Here is a 22807-nt window from a genome sequence, read left to right as displayed (position 1 = left end):
AAACAAAAAGAAAATATGTGAGATCCGAATAAAGTATTGACACGTATGGTGAAAACCAACACAAGATATTATGATCCATAGACGTTCAAAGCTGGAAACTGGAAAGCTGAGATTCACCTATAAAGAGCTCTTTAAAATCTCCCAAATATGGAGTCCTTGGTCCTCTATGAGCTTGGTTGTTTTCTTGCAAACATTTCATTATCTAACTAGATAACATCTTCAGTGCTAGAATGAAACAGGGTTTGCTTTGTGTTTATATACAGCACCTTGCCCGCTCATTGTTGGTGGGAGTGTTACTTTCTTCTTGGTAGTTCGATTAAGCTCTTGTTTATTCTTTGATTGTTAGTCTGGTATTAATCCTGGTGTTAATCCCAATTTATTTGGGTGTTGATTGAAGCCAGTTGATTGTGACAGAGAGCAAACCCCTGTCGCTTCAAGCGCTGAAGATGTTACCTAATTGTTTTCTGCAAGAAAACAACCAAGCTCAGAGAACACCAAGAATTTCATATGTTGTTATCTGTAGAGTATGTTCTAATAAATTAGTTGAAACTAGGATGCAAAGTCGCGTGCTTCACATAGAGACGGACACAGAGCTGGGGTGGAGATGAGTTTATTCTGAACAGAACGAACTGGGGAAACAGGGAAGCCTGGCGTCTATTTGTACCTGCCCAGGTGGATGGCATCCAATCAGTTCAAACCTGGGCTTCCTGCCAGTGCAGGTGACAATGGGTGTAGATCCTGGCTTCCCACCTGGGGCTGTCAACAGCTTAACTCATAGGCTTATCCTGAGTGAGCAGTTATTGCCCGGAGCTGTCCAACCCCTCTGCTGATCTGCACCATCAGCCTCCTGCTGTGCTGTCCTTTGTGTATGCTGGGAGGCATACACTGCATAGGATATCCTAGCATGGCTTCAATACATGCTTGCTCTAATAGTGCATATAAGACAGCATGTGTCTTGTAACTGATCATGGGGGAAAAAAAGAGTTTTCCATTGCCCTTGGGGTTTTTGACAAGCTGCAAGTTGGAAGAAGTAATTGGAAAAATAAATGGGGTAAGCATAGAACTGGAAAAAAAAGGAAGATGGAAGTAACTAGATTGGCAAATTCTAAATTTAGCCAAATATGAATGGCAGCTTCAGAATTTTAGGCAAGAGTTTTTTCCAGCCATATCTGGAGAAACCGTGGATTGGATCGGCTGCATGAAAAGTATGCAGTCTTAAAAACAGAATGTCTATTTGAGGAACAATGAAAACAAATGGTATTTACTATGAAGGTTGGAATGAATGCTTTCAGGTTAGAAGGACTAATCTAATTAACCCCATTTGCACCCATCTATTCTAGAACAACCTCTTCATTCAGTTCTCTTCGAGTTTTCAACTGACCAAATTTCCTCCAGCACAAAAAATCGTTATTCTTCCCTCTCCTGCTTCAATTTATCTTAACATAATGCACTTCCCTTTCCCTTCAGACTAATGACAGACAGGAACTATCACACTGTTTATGTCTTTATGGTTTTTTTTTATATTTTTGCCGGCTCGGAAAGGCTGAGAAACAGCATGCTGTAGAGATCTGTGGCCATTATCATCAATTGTAAACTATATTCTTCCTTGTAAACATTTCTGCCTATCCTCAGTGAGGCTTGTTCATTCAGATTTTTTTTTTGCCTTTTCTTGATCACCTGATTGTTTTCTTTGAATGACTTCTGTGTTTGAGCCAGCAGTGTGAATATTGGAATGAGAGGCAGTGATAGATGAACTATAGGTTTTTAATAGCAAAAAAGCAAATTTCTGATTAGCAAGTCACAGAACACTAGTGCTCACTATGATAATTTCAATCCTGTTAACTTTTTGTAAAGCTCTGAAGACTTGGCTGTTCTCCCAGGCATTTGGGTCAGGTAGTTATATAAGCTCTATTGATATGATTTTTGTTTTGGGGGTTATTGTTTAACCAGAGCATTGTGGGTTTATATTGTGATGGTAGTTTTAATCTTTGTTTGCTTCCCAGAGTCACTGTCGTAAGATGGGTCACTTTATAAATGGTTTTTTAAAAAAATAAATATAATAAATATAATAGAGACTAGCTATCTTTTTGTTGAAATAGCAGCCCAAGAGGTTAAGAAAATTGAAAGAAATAGAGAAATAAAGGAGGAGCAATTAAGAGCAGAGAGAGGAAGCTGATAAAAGGACAGATAAAAAGAGGCGAAAGAAAGGGACAAGAGCTAACCAGGGTATCTAAAAAATAAATTAACACAGGTAGCTCTTGTGACTTACTACTCTGGAATAGGATATTCAGGAGCAGTTTTAGTGATGAAGTGCCTAGAATTAATGCAGCTATAGAATTACTTCATTATATTTATATTTAAGGTAAAGGTTCCCCCGCACATGTGTGCTAGTCGTTTCCGACTCTAGGGGCCGGTGCTCATCTCCGTTTCAAAGCCGAAGAGCCAGCACTTGTCCAAGGACATCTCCGTGGTCATGTGGCCGGCATGACTAGACACCAAAAGCGCACGGAACGCTGTTACCTTCCCACCATAGTGGTCCCTATTTTTCTACTTGCATTTTTACATGCTTTCGAACTGCTAGGTTGGCAGAATCTGGGACAAGTAACAGGCGCTCACTCTGCTACGTGGCACTCGGGATTCGACCCGCCAAACTGCCGACCTTCTGATCGACAAGCTCAGTGTCCTAACCTACTGAGCCACTGTGTCCCTATATATTTATATTTGCATTGTATTAATTGTATTACTAAGTTTTATTTATTTGTATTTAATAGAGGAGTCCTAGATGCTCTCCGAGCTTGCTTGTTTTCTTGCAGATGTTTCATTTCCCAAATTAGGTAATAGCACTGATGATGCTACTTAGTTTGGGTAATGAAACACCTGCAAGAAAGCCAAGCTCAGAGAGCACCAAGGACCCCTCATTTCAACCGAGTTACAAATATTCTCCTTTAACTGTATTTAATTGTTCATCATCAACTAGTCCTCTATGTAAATAAGAGTCAAAATGTAATGCTTCCCAGGTCTAAGATACCCATGTGTGAAAAAGATAAAAAAATGAGATAAAATGTTATTTTTCTACTGATGTTGGCAGGGAAGTTTTAAATTGTATTTTGCTGTCCCAAAACAATCAACTACTGTAACTAATTTCCAATTAATTAATTAAATCCCATGTTTTTTTTACACATGCTGTTGGCAAGTCAGGTATTCCCTACCCTGTATCTGCTCTTTGGATTTATTTTTCTTAAATGAAAGCTTAGTGTTTGTCTCTAGTGAATTTCACCATTTTTTTCAGTCCTCTGAGTGTTGTTTGCGACTTCTACAATAATAGCTATTCTATCAAGTTTGTCTTATATACAAATCATATATGTGTTTTCTCTGCTTTCAAGTCTTTAATGAATCTGTAGGTATGCTATGTGGTAACTGATTCCAACTTGAAGAGGAATTGAGTCCCAAACACTTGTTACTAATATTATTATAATTAATACTTGTTACTGCATAATTGTTGAGTCTGTTGGAGATCTGCTAAATAGATACAGTATGTACATTTTGCCCAGGCTTTAACACTGAACCACTTTTACTATTTTAATATTCATACACCAGTTTGTAAAGATTCCTTTGGAGCTGTTCACAGTCCGTGTGTTAATTTTCTTAAATAATTTGTGTAATCAGATAACTTTCACACCCAGAATTCTCTTCCTAAAGAATTGCTCTATAATGTATACCTCAGGTGAACTGTTCTACTGCTAAGCATTAAGGTTTATGCAACTTATACATGTGTATGTATTTCACATTAATAGTATTTTTCCCCTCTATGTTCAATGTCCCTCTTGTTAGCTTCCTCAAAATGCTGGTAACATTTCAACAAATCCTTGTTGTGGGATTTATTTGAATGCCTAACAGTTTATTAATTATGGTTTGGAAAATTGATATCAATGGATCCAGAACCTTGGACCCATTCCAAGCTGTGTTAATTGATTTTAACAGAAGCTTGAACTTTTCAGAATCCTCATGGACCCAGCACTCGAGGTGGGATCATTGCACCACAAAATAGATTGGAATTATGAATTTCTGTATCATTTATTCATTGGATAAAGTTTTTACTATAAAGCAGAAAAAAATCCTTGTAGCAGTTTTTCACTGTTGATAGTTTGGTAAACCTTTTATTAGAGAGGAGCTGAACTTCTGAAAATGAACATCATGGGTGTGTGGGGATGGGGGGGAAGAGGGACTGAAAAGTAGGATTAATTATTCTGAAAAAATTACTGAAAAGCCAAAGATTTCACCAATAGAACAAAAGAAACATGACACATTTAGAAAGTGAAGAATATGTTTTCTTTCTGTTTCTTAAAACTTTCTGGTAACCACACGTATCTATAAAGGTGATCTTTTCCCCAAAGCTTCATATTAAAACTTCTTGATTACAAGTATATATTAAATACATTAACAATATTTCATGCAAGGTTTTTCTGTACAGCTCAACCAGCTCAGTAGTATATTTAAATCTATACATTCCCAAAGACTTAGCAAAGTTCCCCACCTTGGAAATATTTTATTTTATACAATGCTGGTGATAAGGAAGAAAGGTGGCATGTGGTTTCTAAAGAATTATCATCTTAAATAATATCTGTGAATTAGCTGAAAATGTGGGCTCTCTTTCTTTTAAATAGATAACAATTTCAGGACTTTGTCAAATTTTTAGCATTTTTTTTTAAAAAAAACAACAACCTTGAATTGTGGAAACGGAGATCATTCAATCTTGCAAACATCACATGGACAGTGGCATTCAATAAGAATGGAAGAAAAATCTCTTCAGTTTACAGCATAAATATATACTTTCCCCACCCAGACACAAACCATAATGTCAAAAATGTCAATATTTGCACATTCCCAAAGATTTTGATGCAGTCCAGCAATTTAAGAAAATATGTGCAAAAACATGCATATTGGGGAAAAAGTGTACAAAAATGTTCTTATGGCATTTTAATTAAAATTATTCATCAAGGTGAAATGGGGTAAAATAAACATGATACTACAGCAAGAAAAAGAAACCAAACAAAATCAGAAGTGACAAGTTTATCCATCTCTATTCAGCCTATGTACAAAGAGACATATTTCCCGGAATATAGATGCATGGTAACAAACAAATATATCACATGTTGTCCATATTGGATACTGGATTAAGTATCATAGAGACTTTATCGGGGACTGTAGGTTTTCTTGTTGTTAGAGAAGATGCTGAAAACGTTAGATACAAGGAGAACTGCAAAAAGATTCTCCAGTTTTGATTTTCAAAAGAAACGGGCCCTTTGGGAATAGAAGTCATCCCTGCTCCAGACAAGATGGTTTAAAACTGCTGGAAGATGAACAAGGTTACCAAAAGAAAGATATTAGGATCAGAAACACAACATATTTAACAGGTGGCATCACCTTTTGAAGCAGTGCTTTTGTGTCTTGAACAGAACATGCCTGTGATTTTAATTTCCTATTGCATGACAGATGTAGATCTCACCAAATGCAGCTTTTATTAACAAAGACGTAGAGGGATTAGGAAACTTCATCTACCAAAATTTTTTATTGAACATTTGACTAAATGCCTTCACACTTATGCACAATTCACAATTCTGCCCTTTGCTCCAGGGGCAACTGAAAGAGATGGTGAGAGTTAAAAAGAACCAAGAAGATGGTTACACATTCATGTTAAATCCCTGGGCCCTTTTTATATCTGTAGACACAACAGATATAAAGCAAAAGTGGAGGAATCATAACCACCAACTTAATTTTTCTTTTTTAATCCCTCTGCACCCCATGGATACGCCTGCCCTGCTTGAAATAATTTCCTGGATCCTTACTGCTGTTATTAAGAAGACTGATAGGAAACGTTTGAAATGTGTCTCAATAGTTCAAGACACCATTTTTTTAAAAAACAAAAGAAAACAATGTCAGGAGATGGAAGCTTCATACAGCATGTATACACAATCTTCTTCTTCACAAGGAATGATGCACAATTAATTATGAAAGACCTCTATGATAGAACTCCAAATACTTCAAGGCAAACCTTTGCCCACATACAGGACACATGGAAGTGGCAGACAAAGTTCCCTGAGTTGGCACTGCAAATATCTAGATTCCTATGATGCCTTGCTGGCTTCATGATTAACTGCCCCCTCCCCATTCAGTAACACAGAAAGCACATTTACTGTGGAATAAAACTTATGTAAACTCAATCTCATTCCCTCAGAGAAATAAGCAAGCAAGCAAACCAATCACACAAAGACAAATAATACAAGGAATAGAAGCTCTGCAGTGTGCAGAAAATTTCTTCCTCTGCTGCTCTGTCATATTTCATTTTCCAGGTGTTTGTAGATCAAAAGTGAGAATAAAGAAAGATTGAAGTCGGCTTAAATGCACAGTGCAAACATACCTTTAAAGCTCAATATATTAAGTAGCCTCAGGAAGCATCTATTTCAATAAGCCAAAACATGTGACAGCCAATAACCATAAGAACTTGGAAGCAGAAAAACAAATAAGGAAAGAAGATTGGAGCTTTTCTCCTCTTACATAAATATGTCCTGACCCCTTGATGTTGTCGGAATCTTATTCCCAGCCCCCATGACATATTCTTAAACCATCCTTAGATACAGTGCTGCTAAAGTTGCATTTTCTTCCCTACTCGGGGAAGGTTTATCAATCCTCATTTTCCAGAAAAGCAGATGATTGCCAGTGAGGGGGAAAAAAGAGGAAAGACAGTCAGTCAATATTTTGCCTGTTTTCTGCTGACTCAGATATGGGTGGGAAGCATTTCAACAGCTGTGGGAAAAAGCCTTTAGAGTCCTCTAAAGCTACCTGCCTTTAGAATTATGCTCAGTTAAAAAAGCAATTCTTGTGCGCAAAAAAAGAGAAGTGAACTCAACATACACTGGACATAGATTAAATATCTATGGAGATTCTCATTCATCCAGGTCATGACTGTCCCAAAAGTGTTTTTTCAAGAGGCGACTGGACTTTCTTTTGCTTTTCCTTGAGGACGCTTAGCTTCTCATCCAAGAAGCTGAACTGAACTGAAGAAGCGAAACATCTTCAAGGAAAAACAAAGAAAGTCCAGTTGCCTCTTGAAAAGCACCTTTAGGACACTGGACGTGTATGAAGTTGGCGTAGTCCCCCTCAATCATGGAAGCTTGACTTTGGGATAATCATTATCCCTCAGCCCAGCCCAGCCCCTCAAAGAGTAAAATTGAGAAGCTCAGGTAAGCGGTCTTGTAATAGTGGAGAAAAGGTGAGAGAGAACTCTAACAATTCTTCTCCTCCTCCTCCATAATTATCATCTGCTCTTAGGTACTGTTCTTTTAAAAAAAGCTGTCAGGCAGGAGAGCCACACTTCATGTTAATATTACTGTGGGACTACCTTTTTTTCCTGGGGGAAAAAAACCCTTGGCCATGTTGCAAAAACAACTTTCAAGATGACCTTTCTGAAATCACATCTCATTTCCAAAGGCTGGGATTCATCACTTAAGATTCTCCACATCCCTAAATCTGCTGCTGTTGTGAGAATAACCCACCTGAAGTGTGAAGCTTTCCATGGAAATCCATGGTCAGAAATTAAAGTCAGGCACCCATGCCATCAAATCTTCCCTGTTACAGCTGTAAGAGTTATGGGTTACACAGATCACAGTTCTGGGCACCTGGCCTGAAAATCAGCCAGGTTTGTTAACTAATGAGAATGCATACTCTTGCCCCAAATGAAGACATTTGCACCCCTTAAATCTTCAAAGACCACAAGCTAAATTGCATAAATGTCCTGTGTCTCTTAGGATATGGAGAGTCAGAATTGCTCTGTCTTTTACCATATCATCCATGAATGTTATCTGGACCCTTTTCAGTGCAAGACTCTTGGTTTGCTTGACAGCTTTTCTTCTTGAGAGATCTGTTAAGAACAAACTATACAGAGGGAATGTTGACACTTAAATCATGCTGTCCCTTTGTTAGGAAGTAATTATTATGATTATTCTGATCTTATGGCACCCCAATTATATATTTGAAAGCTACTCTGGATAGTTCACATAGAAACTAATACAGTACTAGCCAAGATGACTCATTAGTTTACCCAAAGGTAGCTTTTCAGTTCAGTGGCAAAATATTTCAGTTTTTTTGTAGACATGCAGAGATTCCACCTCCAATATCTCCATTTACAAAGATTTCAGGCAGCAAGTGAGAAAAACGATAACCCACAGATTTGTGCTACCAGTCAGATAGGCTAAAATATAGGTGTCCAACCTTTTGGCTTGCCTGAGCCGCACTGAATGTCTTGGGCAGCATACAAAACATGTAATATAGTTACTGTATATAAAATATTGCTAAAAATCACATAATAATATTAAAAGTTTATGATCTTATGGGGCTGTGTTTCTAGTTGTCCAGGGTTGCATGTGGCTGCGGATTGACACACCTGCAATAAATGGATCAATGAATTGACTTCTAATGAGACATCTCCATATACTGTATTTATGGTCTACAGTCACGCAAACATGGGTAGATCTGTCTCAGGGCAATATCTTATATACAAAGTGGGGTTTTGATAGAGAGAAATGGCCAGACTAGAATCTTTCTTTCAAAATACCAGCTTTCCACACTGGATCTTTACTGATGAATTCAGCTTTCTGGTATAGAAGAAGCCGGAGATCCTCCTCCACACAATAAAGCTCTGAAAAAAATGGTGGAGAAAACATTTCCCACAAGAACAAAACATAGCAGAAGTAGATGGTTAAGGGTATGTTGAGCTTTTCTGCCCTCTTTGTCATATGCCTGCAAGCACAAGCATTGTAGCCATGTTCAAATTCTAGAATGTAGGCCTCTACGCAAAGCCAAGCATGATTTCAGCAGCCAGTCTCCAGTAAGATATGATGAATATACAGTAGCCAATTGGGTGGTCAAACATATTTCTCAAAAAAATCTGATAGGCTACCTCACGTCATGTGGTATTTTCTATCTCCTATAAAACCTGACAGGACTATGTCAAAGAGGGTCTTGTTGGTGAAGGATAGATTCATCCCACCAGTGGCTACTTCTGACAGGAACCATAGAATATCCCAGAAACAATTTGTTTCTAGAGAAAAATGCAGTTCTTAGAGTGCCAAAAAAAGGAAAGATTAAAAAAAAGGAATTAAATCTTCAGAAGCAGACATCTAAAGGTTTGCCTCCATTAAAGAGCAAACTTTACCCTCCCCTCCCCAGCCATAATTTAACTGTCCAGTATTTGCACAACTATATACAGGGGGGGAAAATCCAGCTACATAACAAAAGTAAAAATAAAAACAAAACAAAAATTATCAGTTTTTCATTTCTTTTGACAATTCACCCGCATTAAGTCCGAGACTTCAAAAACATGCATATTCCTTGATGTCTTTTGGAAATGCAAGCATGCAATTTCTTTAGTCCCAGGTAAGAGTTTATGATTCATTTTGCGGAGAAACTGAGTTTCTTTTGTGCTGGTCATTCCTTGATCTCTTTGCCTGGAGATAGGGACAGGAAACAACATTTTAAAAATTAATTAATGCTTGCACTGACTTTTCTTTTCAATAACAAAAGAAAAGAGTTTCTTTGTAGAAAACATTTTTATCATCTGAAATAGATTCAAACTTTATGCCCTAAAGTTTTGGAATAATGTATGCTGTGAACCTAGTTACTTTTGTTTGCTCGGTGAATTATAGCTGAACAAATCATGATTTAATGCGATAGATGAAGCAGTCACTATTTCAAGATAACTAACTTGATAAGGATGGGAAACATTAGGTAAAGATAAAGGTTCCCCCGCACATGCGTGCTAGTCGTTTCCGACTCTAGGGGCCGGTGCTCATCTCCGTTTCAAAGCCGAAGAGCTAGCACTTGTCCGAGGACGTCTCCGTGGTCATGTGGCCGGCATGACTAGACACCAAAGGCGCACGGAACGCTGTTACCTTCCCACCGTAGTGGTCCCTATTTTTCTACTTGCATTTTTACGTGCTTTCGAACTGCTAGGTTGGCAGAAGCTGGGACAAGTAACAGGCGCTCACTCTGTTATGCGGCACTCGGGATTCGACCCGCCAAACTGCCGACCTTCCGATCGACAAGCTCAGCGTCCTAACCCACTGAGCCACCGCGTCCCTTAATGGGAAACATTAAGGGCCACAAACTCCACTGCAGAACCCTCTAGTGCTGGAAAGTGCTCTAAATTCTTTCTTAATTTGGTTCTACAAATGGGACAAAAGTAATGTATTACTAAAATGCAAAAACTAAGATTTTGATGTCTGGATTGTTCTCAGTCTGGGGTTCTTCTGTAAATCTTGGAGATTTACACAATTCCTCCAAATGTACTACACACAAACACATCTTATCTCATATACAGGTAGTCCTTAACTTCCAAAAGTTCATTTAGTGACATTCAAAGTTACAATGGCAGTGAAAAAAGTGAGTTTTGACTGGTTTTCACACTTGCAACCTTTGCAACATCCCCATGGCCACGTGAACAAAATTCAGAAGCTTGGCAACTGGCTCATATTTATGATGCTTGCAGTGTCTTGGGGTCATGGAATCAACTTTTGCAACCTTCTGACAAGCAAAGTCAATGGGGAATCCAGATTCACTTAACAACCGTGTTGCTAACTTAACAATTGCAGGGATTCACATGACAACTCACAATTTGGGGTCAGTTGTGGTCATTAAGTCATGAACTACCTGTAGAGAAAATGTATGTGAGAGTCCTACATAAACTTTTCCTATTCTCTAAGTTCTCCCTCTAAGGAGAGCCTTGCCATTTAAGTATCATTTAATTTTACCAGACCTTTTAAAATGCCAGCTGAATAACTTACAGATAGTCCTTGCTTAGCAATGGCAAATGAGGACAGGAACTCTGTTGCTAAGCGACAGATTCAAAAAGCATGGTGTCATGTGACTGTATCAACTTACAACAGCCGTTGTGGCAGTTCTGGTTGTGGTTGTTAAGCAAATCATATGTGGTTGTTAAGCACAACATTACATGACTGTGACTTATAACCTCCTGTAAGCTTCCCCACTGACTTTGCTTGTTGGAAGTCGGCTGTGAAGTTGGCAAATGGTGATCATGTGACTGAGGGATGTTGAGACTGTTGTAATGGTGAGCCAATTGCCAGAATTGTGATCACATGACAACAGGGACGCTGCAGTGGCTGCAAATTTAAGGACCAGTTCTAAGGCCATTATAACTTTGAACAGTTGTTGAATTAGCGGTTGTTTAATGAGGATTATCATTCTTTAGTTGCTTTCTTGTAAGAATTACTGCTGGCTGGTATTAATCAATGTTTCCCCATCCCATGTCTTTAGTTATTTCAGCGGGGGGGTGGGGGGTGGTCCAGGAGAAAGCGCTTCTCTGCTGGAGCTCTTGCGGTCTGGAACATTTTATCCCCTGAGGTGAGATTGGCCCCACCCTCCTGACGTTACATAAGGGCCTTAAGACCCGGCCTTGCCAGATGACTTGGGGACCCAATGGGGGAACTTCATACTGGAGGTGGTTGATTAACTAAAACTTAATCCCATCTCCCCACCCTGTGTGTCTGGCTCCTTCCTTTCTCACCTAGTGATAATGGTTTGTATTTGTTCATGATTTTATCTGCTGTGCTTCTATGACTGATGATTTTAATGTTTTTTTAATGCTTTTATGTTTTAAGCCACCCAGAGTTGGATACGAGGTGAGCGGCAAATACATTTAATAAATAAACAAACAAATAAATGAATTTCATTGCTCTGGAAATTGATGCTGGCAGAAGACTACAATTTAAGATATTATCTTAATTAAATCAGGAAGGTTTGGGCTTCGGTATTTATTTTACAGGGTGTCTTCTACTTTTGCAGTTCAAGCTGCACCCTACATCAACACAATTAACAAGTCACAAAGCTGATGGGCAATCTAGCCGCAAGGGCACTCACCATCTAAATGGTTACGGGAGAGATACTTCAAGCCTTCATCCAGCAAGATAACTGGCAAAGAGATTTGCAGCACGATCTCCCATTGAGGCCAACTAAGTGGGGTCACCTGAAAGATCAGCTGCAAGATAAGAAAATGATGTGGATTACATCCTTTACCTTACTTCAAGAGCCATGATGGCGCAGTGGTTAGAATGCAGTATTGCAGGCTAATTCTGCCGACTGCCAGCAGTTCGATTCTTACCGGTGGAAGGTTGACTCAGCCTTCCATCCTTCCACGGTTGGTAAAAAGAGAACCCAGATTGTTGGGGACAAAATGCTGACTTTGTAAATCACTTAGAGGGCTGTAAAGCACTATGAAGCAGTATATTGCTATTACTACCTTCAAAGCTCAGTCTAGGAATGTTGTTGCTTCTATAGCGTTCCAAGAGAGGAAAAACCTGAAGACACCCAGCCTTGCTGAAATACCAAGAAATTTCAAGATAGGCAAAATTTTGGAATCAGGAGCCACATCTAACATTTGGGGGAAGAGGCGTGGGCTACCCAAAACTGGGTGCAGCCAGGGTTCATTTGCATTTTTACGTTATTTTGTTGTTTCAGACCAATGTTTCTCAACCTTATTTTAAGACTGGTGGACTTCACTTCCCAGAATTCCCCAGGCAGCCATTCTGGCGGGGAAATCTGGGACTTGAAGTCTATATTCTTAAATTTGCCAAGGTTGAGAAAGACTGCTTTAGGTTCTCATTTCGTGTGTTTGCTGCTTCAAAAAGGGAGGGAGCCTTACTGCCGAGTTTTGGCAATGTTGGTACCTGAATTCCCCCAACTGTGATCAGATATCCTGCTTCTGGGATCCTGAGACCAACATTGCCCACTGTTGCCACCAGGAATCCAAAGAGAGCAGTGGAGGCAGGATATGGCTCAGTAAGATCCTTCTAAATCCAATTTGGCCACAAGGGACTTTACTTACAGGCAACGGCTTCACGTACAGAATCAGGAAATGCAGAGCCATAGATATGACAATGGCTCCCAGGAGCCAGATGTTCAGCCAGGGAGGCATCCTGAGCAGTGACTGGTTTTCAGACACACTGTAGGGGAGACAGAAACTAATCAGGCATCCCCAATTCCTTAGCATTCTGAAGGCATCTACATACACAATACGTTCTCGCTATGTCATTTGAGGCAAGGGGGACAGTTCTAAGCAATTGCGATTACTGGTAGCTCTTGACTTGCAACCATTTGTTTATTGATTATTCAAAGTTATGCTGAAAACAATTGACTTTCGATCAGTCCTCACACTTATGACTATCGCAGCATCCCCATGATCATATGGGGATCAAAATTCAGGTGGTTGCAGTGTCCCAGATCAAGTGATTGCCATTTGCAATTTTCCCAGCCAGCTTGCCACAAAGGAAGCCAATGGAGCAAGCTGGATTTACTTCTTGACCACATGATTCATTTAACAACTGTAGTGATTAACTTAATAATCGTAGCAAAACAGGTAATAAAATCAGGCATGACTCACTTAAAAGCCACTTTGCCTAGGAAAAGAAATTCTGGTTCTAATTGTGTTCATAAGTCAAGGATTGTCTGTATGCTATCCAAAGTTGATGGCTCAACACCTACAACCGTACAAAGCACACAGATGCTACATAATTATTTAAAAAAGGTCACATCTGTAGTCATCCATCCTATTTTGTAGACAAATTCCACTGACCTTACAAGACACATTCAATACCCTGTCAAGTTAATTGGGCAGAAAACCCCACCAGCAATTCACCCCATCCCTGGCAATAAAATACCCAAGAGATAAACCAAGAAACAAGCACAAATGAAATAAAAGTTTGCTGTCTTTGCACTCCACTGCACTCCATAACCTGCTGCTGACATGACTTTCTCCAGTGATTGGACTGGCAGTGATTTTTAGAATTTATGCCACGGAAGAAAATTATCTATGGATAGTTTGTTTTGATTAAGTACTGAGATGCACTCACAAAACACGTGTCAGCTTCAAGAGGTCTATGGAGATTCTCAGTCATCCAGGTCGTGGTTGTCCCAAAGGTGTTTTTTCAGGAGGCCACTGGACTTCCTCGGTTTTCTTTGAAGATGTTTCACTTCTCATCCAAGAAGCTTCTTGGATGAGAAGCGAAACGTCTTCAAAGAAAAACCGAGGAAGTCCAGATACCTCCTGAAAAAGCACCAATTTTTCTTGGAAGAGCTGCACTCTAAATCCTGCACTCCGTATTATCAATCCCTTTTTAAAAAATGAAACCAGGGTCAGTCTGTTGCTTTTCTTCTCTAAGAAACACCCAGCTGGTGACACTGAACCTGTTTAGTGCGTTGCACATCTCAATTGTCACCAGAACTGAGAGTGCCATGGTAGTTGGATAACGGGATTCGAAGATTTCACAATCAATGCCTTCAAAGATGGGGTTGTCTTCTGTGCATCTCATGAAGTTTCTCTGTAGGCAAAAAAACAAAAAACCATAAGGCTCAGTGTGAAGACTGCTGTGAGTTGTGGCTCGGAGAGTAAAATCTTCTAAAGCTTGCAGTGGTACAAAGACTTTTAGTGCTGGGGATAGTCACTACAGGAGGAATTTTATTATCATTTTAATGAAAACTTGGGGTATTTTATATTGTGATCTTGATCTTTTTATCACAAGCCAGTTGAAGTCCATAGAGCGTAATAAATAAAAACATAAACCTCAGCACGCAGCAAATATTACAAGCAACAGAAAAATACTATCATCTTTTCAAAAGCTAAGAAGCTGTGCCATGTATATTGCACTCAGGTCCGATAGGAAGAAAACTCAAGTTATAAATCTAAAGATTTTACAAAGCCAAATAACTCTGAAAACATATGGAACAGAAAAACAAAATGTAATAGCCTCTCTAAATCTGAATAAAGTAAAATTATAATTCTCTTGGAAGGTTTCCACAATTTAACATCAAGAACCCCTGTTCTGTGTTAACACAAAAAGTCAGTGTTTGATTTTTAGATGCTACAGGGATGCTTTCTTGCTCTGTGTGAGATTTGTCACATTGGCTAAACACATTAGCTAAGCATCATATTCTAGACATTAGAAAAAGTAAGAATTAATGGTTTTCCTTTTTTTAATGCAACTAGTAAATTTTGTCTCCGTGATATCCATAAACATTCCCTACATTATGGAAACTCCTGCTGTTTCCACAATCCACTGGAATAGAAAGAATGAATTCCCTTGAAATAAAAAGGAATTCCCATGGAAAAGCTTAATAAAATAAACTAAAAAAATATTCAAAGTATAATGCTGTAATATCAGCTGTCTAAATAAATTAACGATAATATCTTCACCTTCAATATCTTCAAGACAAAAAGACAATATAGCCCAGGGGTAGGCAACCTTGGCTCTTTTATGACTCAGGGATTCTGGGAGTTGAAGTCCACGAGTCATAAAAGAGCCAAGGTTGCCTACCCCTGGTATAGCCCTTTGGAGGACGTGTGGCCCATCCTTGAGGAGCTATACCTGTTCCTAGCCTCAGCCTGATGCTGTCCACAATTACTCTGAAGCAACGTTTTTGGCTCTAGATGTAACATGCATCGCATTTCTGCAGGGTATAAAGATGCAAACTGCGTTTTTTCCACTTTAGATCTCTAACTTACCAGTTGGTAAAAGGTAACCTGAGGTCCTTCCGCATCATACAAGAACCACCAAGTAGCCGCTCCTACAGTTGCAAACCCCACATAAACTGCAAGGGAAAAGGAAAATTAAATAAAGGAATGGGACCAAGCTAAATAGCTTTTTGGTCTTCGTTATATGATGCTTATGATCAGGAACCAGCCCAACCCGTTCTAACTACATTCCAACCACCATCACTACCTGATATATTTCAAATAAAAGCCCAAGGTCATTGCACATTGTTAATTCAATCTATACCCTGCTTCAGCAAAGAATCTAAGCAGCTTAAACGTTACCTGTTTCATTTCTTAATCTATATGCTATTATCTTGTTACCATGACCTTTAACTGAGTGAAATGATGCATCGTAGGGCGACAATTTTTGAACTAAGGTACCTCAAATAGGCTAATGTAAAGAATGTGTCCAAATCTGGGACCCATAACTCCCGAGTGAATGAAATTTGGAAACATGTGGCTGCTTCAATGGTAATGGCACCTGCCAGGCTGTTGCCGCCATTTTGTAATGTTTATGTTTCAATGTTCTGTGACAGTTTCTCAGTCAATCACGCAACCCCCTCATTCCCTCCCCCACCCAGTAGCAGCCACTCACCTGCCTCCTGGGAAGGGAAGGGAAAGGAAGGGAGAAGATTTCTGATGCTCCCTGACAGATTCCCACGAGGAAACTCAGTGAGGAAGCTGTCAGGAATTTGGAAGTTGTTCCTGCTCCCATTGCTTTTTTGCCCCCTCTTGATCATTTTCTTTCTCTGTTTAGGTAAGGAAATACCTCTGAAACAATGACCCAATGGGACACAGGTTTTCTAGTATCTCAAAAAACGTGTTGAAAGGTTACTCCACCCTGGCCAATAACTATACTGGGGCTAAACGGTTAATTCATGCATATTCACAAGGGGCAGGTAAAAGGTGTGTGGATGAATCTGTAACTTGCCCGCTGTTGTTTGTACATATCAAATTGCCTTCCCTAATATAGGCTACCTCCATAATCCACAATTCCCAGGCACAGCCATGCTGACTAGAGCATTCTAGGATTTGAAATCCACTCATCTGGAAGGCATCCAAAATAGGCATAAAAAATGTTCTCACCTCCAATTGCAAGGTAGCGGAAGAACAACCACCCACTAATGAGAGGTTCTCTAGGGTTCCGGGGCAATTTATCCATGATGTCAAGGTCAGGAGGATTAAAACCAAGGGCCGTAGCCGGCAGTCCATCAGTCACCAAGTTCACCCAAAGCAACTGGACTGGGATCAAAGCTTCAGGAAGGCCCAGGATGGCCGTCAGGAAGATGCTGAAAATGGAATACAATATATTTTTGTGACCTTTCCAGGTGCCACCTTCCACCTTCTACTTAGGTTTTGGACAAGTTTTGGAGCTCTCAGCCTCATCTCTGAAATGGGGACTTTGTGATCAGTCATACTGACCACAACAGTGACTTTGTAAATGGGCATGTAGACTTTGAAAGTCATTTTGCGAGGGTATCTAGAGAAATTCTTCACAATTATAAAGTGCACACCTGGCCTCCCACACCTGGGGACTGTTTTCCTCACTGAACTTTGCCCCAGCTCAAATGGAACCCTTTTGGTTTCAATACTGAATGAAAGCAGAGGTTCTCAGATCAGAACTGAATGTCCCCTAAGAACAATATTTGACATAGCTTGTTATTATTTCTGTTAAATTTTCCAGCAGATGTGCTAGAGAATTACCTCTTAACTCACTTGACTATATGTGGGGTGGTGGAAATATAGTCTCCTAGTGTTCCAGGACCCCACACCTACCATCTCCAACCAAAATGTCCATCTCCAATGGAATATATGTGGCACAAAGTTGAATGGTGGAGTCCCTGGCTCAGAGAGCACCAAGGACTCCACAGAAGACCCAATATTTATTGTTGATGAAATCTGCAATCCCATAACTACTTTCTCTACCCTTCATTGTTTTCTGTTCTGACCAGGGCTGCCTTAAGCTCTTACCAAACGACTTCTCCAACATTAGAAGAAATGAGGTAGCGGATGAACTGCTTCATATTGTTGTAAATAGCTCTGCCTTCCTCCACAGCAGCCACAATGGTAGAAAAATTATCATCTGACAAAACCATTTCTGCAGCTGATTTGGCCACTGCTGTTCCAGAGCCCATTGCAATACCAATTTCAGCTTTCTTCAGAGCAGGGGCATCGTTCACTCCGTCACCAGTCTAAAGAAAATAAAGTTAATTTTGCCCAAAGGTTTGCCTAATCCAATGTCTGGTTTGGGAACTGTCTCCAACACTGGCCAGCCTGATGCCTCCAGAAAAACAGAAGATAAATTAACTCAAAAGCTAAAGCTTCAGTTTAGACTGTCAATATTTATAGCAATGATGGACAATTCTCTACTAGTCTTATCTATATATTTTTGACGTGTTATTAAACCAGGTACATTTATATTAGTTTTTCCTTACCTAGTTCCCTCCAGATGTGATGGATTAGGAATTTCCCAAATTCCCAGCCAACATGCCTAAGAATTCTAGGAATTGAAGTCCAACATAGGTGTGAAGACTAGACCAGTGTTTCTCAACCTTGACAGGTTGATGTTGGGTAGACTTCAACTCCCAGAATTCCCTAGCCAGTATGATAAAGTTGAAGTCTTCAAGTTGCCAAGGTTCAACTAGACAATGATGGATTCTCATCCAAGGAAGGAGAAAGAAACCTGAAGAACACATGCAACCCTATTTACCTATTTGATTATTTGATTCTATCTTGCTTTTCATCTACATTGCCCTGCTATCTTCCAATACCCTTAAGTAAATCTGGAGGATCAAAAGATGAAGAGGGATGGTCTGAACTCACCATTGCTGTGATTTCATTGAATGACTGTAAGTATTCAACTATCTTGGACTTATGCGCAGGCTCTACCCGGGCAAAGCATCGAGCTGAACGGCAGGCATTGCTTTGGGCCTCTGGTGAGAGATCGTCAAATTCTCTGCCCGTGTAGGCTTTGTCGGTCACCACCTCAGTCTCTGAGAAGATCCCAATCCTCCGGCAGATAGCCACAGCTGTTCCTTTGTTATCTCCGGTGATCATGATGACACGGATGCCCGCTTTCTTGCACATTTCAATAGATGACACCACTTCCTTCCGAGGAGGGTCCAGCATTCCCACGCAGCCAACAAAGGTCAACTTCGTCTGCAGGGAAAAGGGAGTGGGGGAATACATCTTTCCAATGTTTGATTTGCTATTTTCTAAACTTTGGATCTAGGGAAAATGTTGTATCCTAAAAGGCTGGAGGTTGTTAAGTGAATCACTATGGTTGTTAACTTAGTAGCACAGTTGTTAAGTGAATCTGGCTTATCCATTGACTTTGCTTGTCAGAAGGTTACAGAAGGTCATTACATGATTTTGGGACCCTGCAATTACATGATTTTAGGAGACTGTCCTAAATACCTGCCAGTTGCCAAGCATCTAAATTTTGATCATGTGACCATGGGGATGCTGCAAGGGTCATCAGTGTGAAAAAGTCACTTTTCCCAGTGCCATTGTAACTTTGGACAGTCACTAAATGAAGGTTGTAAATTGAGGACTACTTGTATATGGCCTATAATAAAGACATTCTCACCCTCTAGCCAGCCTCACTTACTTCATAGTTAACAAACTGGCTGGAGTCATCTAGATGCATGTCCTCTTTCCGAGGTGGATGGTCTCTCGTGGCCAAGGCGAGGCAGCGGAGAGTGTCGATGCCGCTACCCCATTCCCGAATCTTGGAGAGGATCTTCTCTTTGATGGAAGAAGTCAAAGGGACTTGGTTTACCCCAACACGAACATAACTGCAGCGCTCAATGACACTTTCTGGAGCGCCCTTGAGAAAGAAAAGAAATGAAATGTCTGAACTGACCCTGATGATCAAGCAGGTAAACTATTAGTGACTTATGCAAAATGTCCCTGTGATTTTAAACCCTGTAAATCTTGGATGGGGTGAAGCTTTGCCATCTCTCCAAAAGTTTTAGTCTAATGTCATTTATTCATCTAAGAAAAGAGGAAATTGGTAAATACCTGAGTAGTAAAGGAATTAATGGCATTCAACGTGTTTGGAAGTTAAAAAAAATCTATCTTAAAGGGAACGGTTGCTGGAATTGAGTTCCAATATCTCAGGGGCTGCCACAAAGAAGAGGGAGTCAAGCTATTCTCCAAAGCACATGAAAGCAGGACAAGAAGCAACGGATGGAAACTAGTCATGGAGAGAAGCAACCTAGAACTAAGGAGAAACTTCCTGACAGTTAGAACAACTAACCAGTGGAACAACCTGCCTCCAGAAGTGGTGAATGTTCCAACACTGGAAGTTTTTAAGAAGAGACTGGACAGCCATTTGTCTGAAATGGTATAGGGTTTCCTGCCTGAGCAGGGGGTTGGACTAGATGACCTCCAAGGTCCCTTTCTTCTTCTTCTTCTTCTTCTTCTTCTTCTTCTTCTTCTTCTTCTTCTTCTTCTTCTTCTTCTTCTTCTTCTTCTTCTTCTTCTTCTTCTTCTTCTTCTTCTATTTATGTCTGTGATCTGATTAGCTTACATTTGAGAATGTGAAGTTTTTTGTGCACACTACTCAAAGGCTAAAGGCAATTGCTAGCTGTGTGAAAAATAAAAGTTTTTTCCTGCAAAGGCTAGTTAATTTATTAGGTCAGAATGGCCTATTTTCTCTCTCCAAATAAGTTCTACCTTGAAAACTAATCAAAGAGCACCCCCTAGTGCAGGGGTCAGCAACCTGAAACAGTGAAAGAGCCACTCAGAACCGGTTCCCTCACAAAAGGAAAAACTGGGAGCCGCAAAAAAAAGTGTGCGCATGTGCGTACATGAGTGCATGCGCAGAACAGGGTTTGACTGAAGAGTGGAGCCAAGGCAAGATATGCACCTACCCTGCATATTTGAATTGATTGGTTGAACTTTTTTTTTGGACTACACATAGCAAAGGACTGGGAGCCGCAGGAGACGGCTGAAAGAGCCGCATGCGGCTCTGGAGCCGCGGGTTGCAGACCTGTGCCCTAGTGGAAACACAGGACTTTAAAGGAATCTCTTGGAGATTAAGTCAACATTTATTTTTGAAACAAAAACACCCATTCTTTTTCAAGATGTATCAAAGATATCAGGGAAAAGGAAGAAAGAGTGGGGGGAGGGAGGGAAAATCATTTCCCTGCTTAAAGCAAAACCATTTTGCTTCTAAAGAGACAGAGTTTGATCCTTTACAGCAGGGATGGACAACTATGGCTCCTTTACGACCTGTGAACTTCAACTCCCAGAATTCCTAAGCTAGTATGACTGGCTAGCTGAGGAATTCTGGGAGTTGAAGTCCACAGGTCATAAAGGGACAATAGTTGCCCACCCCATGCGCTCTAGAGCAGTGTTTTTCAAACTTGGCAGCCTTAAGATGCCTGGACTTTAGTTCCTGGAATTCCCATTCTGGCTGGAGAATTCCGAGATTTGGTCCACACATCTTAAAGTTGCCAAGTTGAAAAACCGTGCTCTAGTCCCTAAAGGAGTTCCTCCTCTTGACACATCACAGCAAACTCATCAACACATTAGACGGCATTACTCATAATTTGAGGGAATCTAAATTCCAAAAATATAAAATGTTTTAGAAATAAAGGAAACTATCTTAAGGGTGGATGCAGGGAAACAAAGAGGCAAATGAGAACTTGTAATGAGGACTGAGCAATGACTCTTGGCTGGGATCCTGAGCAGGGATATTGCTGTGTAACATTTTGCTAAGACCCATATCTCCCAAAAGTCCATAGCTGCAGCAACCTTTGATAAGCCAATGTGTGCCCCATTGAAAAGTGAAGCACCACCATAACCGCACCACCATTTCACCTGTCAAGTTCAATGCCTAGAGAAAGCCATAGCAGCGGCGCCTCTAGCGGTGCTTTCACCACAGCTGGACCTGATGCCAGTAGTTACCTTGACAAAGAGCTTGCTGCTCGAGGAATTGTGACTGGAGGCCACAGGTGTGCAATACACAGACATGGACTTGCGGTCGCGGGAAAATTCAAGGGTGCATTCCTTCTTCATCAGCTTTTTGATCACCTGTGGGGGGTGGGGTGGGGTGAAAATGACAACAGGTAATCATCAGAGTCCCAGCCATAGGCATTGTCCTATTAATATTTTTGTTAAGCAATGTTTAAATTTACAGATATAAATAAGCATTCTAGATACATAGATCACAAATGCAGAGTAGCATCTGGAATGCAAAATATACTGTCTACGATGCCATGCGTGTTCTTTTCAGAGTATTATACTTGCTTCAGAAGGAAAAAAAAACAGATGGAAGGGCTACTTTGTTTTCTCTGGGATGCCCTACAGAAAATACTGATTGTTGCCAATAACAGTGGTATTTGTCTGTTCCCTTTGAGTATGCACAAGAGGGATTTTTTTTTTAAAAAAAGCTACATTAAGCCTTTCAAAATTTAATCCTCTTCTGTTTTTTATTTCATCTAAATATTGATACTTGGTCGCCGACGTTTAGTGGCATGTTCTGGAAAGCCTCCGGAACTGCATTTGGTCCATTACTTGCCAATTCTAGCTCCAGACCTTTTTTGCCAGTCCAAAGCATTATGGCACTGAAATAGAGACTTGGTTACATAGCCTAGAAATATTTTGCACCCAGCAACTAAAAGGGCTATCTATTTATTATCTAACAGATAATAAATAATTTGCAAGTTAAAAACTGGATTTATTTACAAGGCTATTGTATGCATAACTACATGAATAGGTTACCAGTGAGTGTTAAGAAATCACCAAATTTAATATTTAATTATTGGATTTATGTCCAGCTTTTCCATTATGCAAATCCTCAAGGCAGCGTCCAACAATCAACAGAGGAACTGGCCATGCTTTAGTGCTCTGGAATTGTCCCATTTCTCCACTGCAGGGAACTGCAGAAATGGTTTATGGCTAGGAAGGGGCTTTTATTGGGCAAACCATGGCTAAACATGGTCTGCAAGTCCCCATTTAAAGATCACAAATACTTCTTCTGTCTCTACCCTGGAGAAATTAACCCCTTACTCACGGTATTGCAGGCACTGGCTCTTTCTACTTTGGAGAAACTGCTGGCGTCTGTGTTGAAGACATTCATCTTCTCTACAAGACAGGTCAAGGCTGTTTCTGTCGCTTCGCCCACCTTTTCATAAACTTTCTTGGACTAGAAACCGAAAAGGAAGGTGTATTTAAAACAAAACCAAGATCCCCCTCATG

The 22807-nt window shown here is 40.1% G+C and overlaps 1 protein-coding gene across 6 annotated transcripts in view; it reads right to left on the bottom strand.

The window, feature by feature from the left end:
- Positions 1 to 4141: 4141 nt before the first annotated feature.
- Positions 4142 to 22807, bottom strand: part of ATP2A3 (ATPase sarcoplasmic/endoplasmic reticulum Ca2+ transporting 3) — a 153295-nt gene continuing 134629 nt past the window's right edge. For 3 of the 6 annotated variants that reach the window (XM_081314137.1, XM_081314139.1, XM_081314140.1), the window contains 11 exons: positions 22623 to 22754; positions 21515 to 21640; positions 19209 to 19427; positions 18422 to 18757; positions 17570 to 17790; positions 16685 to 16887; positions 15569 to 15654; positions 14254 to 14387; positions 12896 to 13013; positions 11932 to 12049; positions 4142 to 9503 (listed from right to left, as the gene is read on the bottom strand). In XM_081314137.1, the coding sequence (XP_081170263.1) occupies positions 9484 to 9503; positions 11932 to 12049; positions 12896 to 13013; positions 14254 to 14387; positions 15569 to 15654; positions 16685 to 16887; positions 17570 to 17790; positions 18422 to 18757; positions 19209 to 19427; positions 21515 to 21640; positions 22623 to 22754 (1713 nt within the window). In that variant the 3' untranslated portion in view covers positions 4142 to 9483. Of the gene's footprint in view, positions 9504 to 10666; positions 10705 to 11931; positions 12050 to 12895; positions 13014 to 13919; positions 14388 to 15568; positions 15655 to 16684; positions 16888 to 17569; positions 17791 to 18421; positions 18758 to 19208; positions 19428 to 21514; positions 21641 to 22622; positions 22755 to 22807 lie in introns of those variants that run through there. The other 3 variants (XR_014024654.1, XM_081314138.1, XR_014024653.1) reach the window with 3 other exon arrangements.

Source organism: Vipera berus (genome assembly GCF_964194415.1).
Source record: "Vipera berus genome assembly, chromosome: 1".
NCBI lineage: Eukaryota > Metazoa > Chordata > Lepidosauria > Squamata > Viperidae > Vipera > Vipera berus.
The sequence above is the reverse complement of the archived record's forward strand: the minus strand, read 5'-3'. Positions and strand labels throughout refer to the sequence as shown.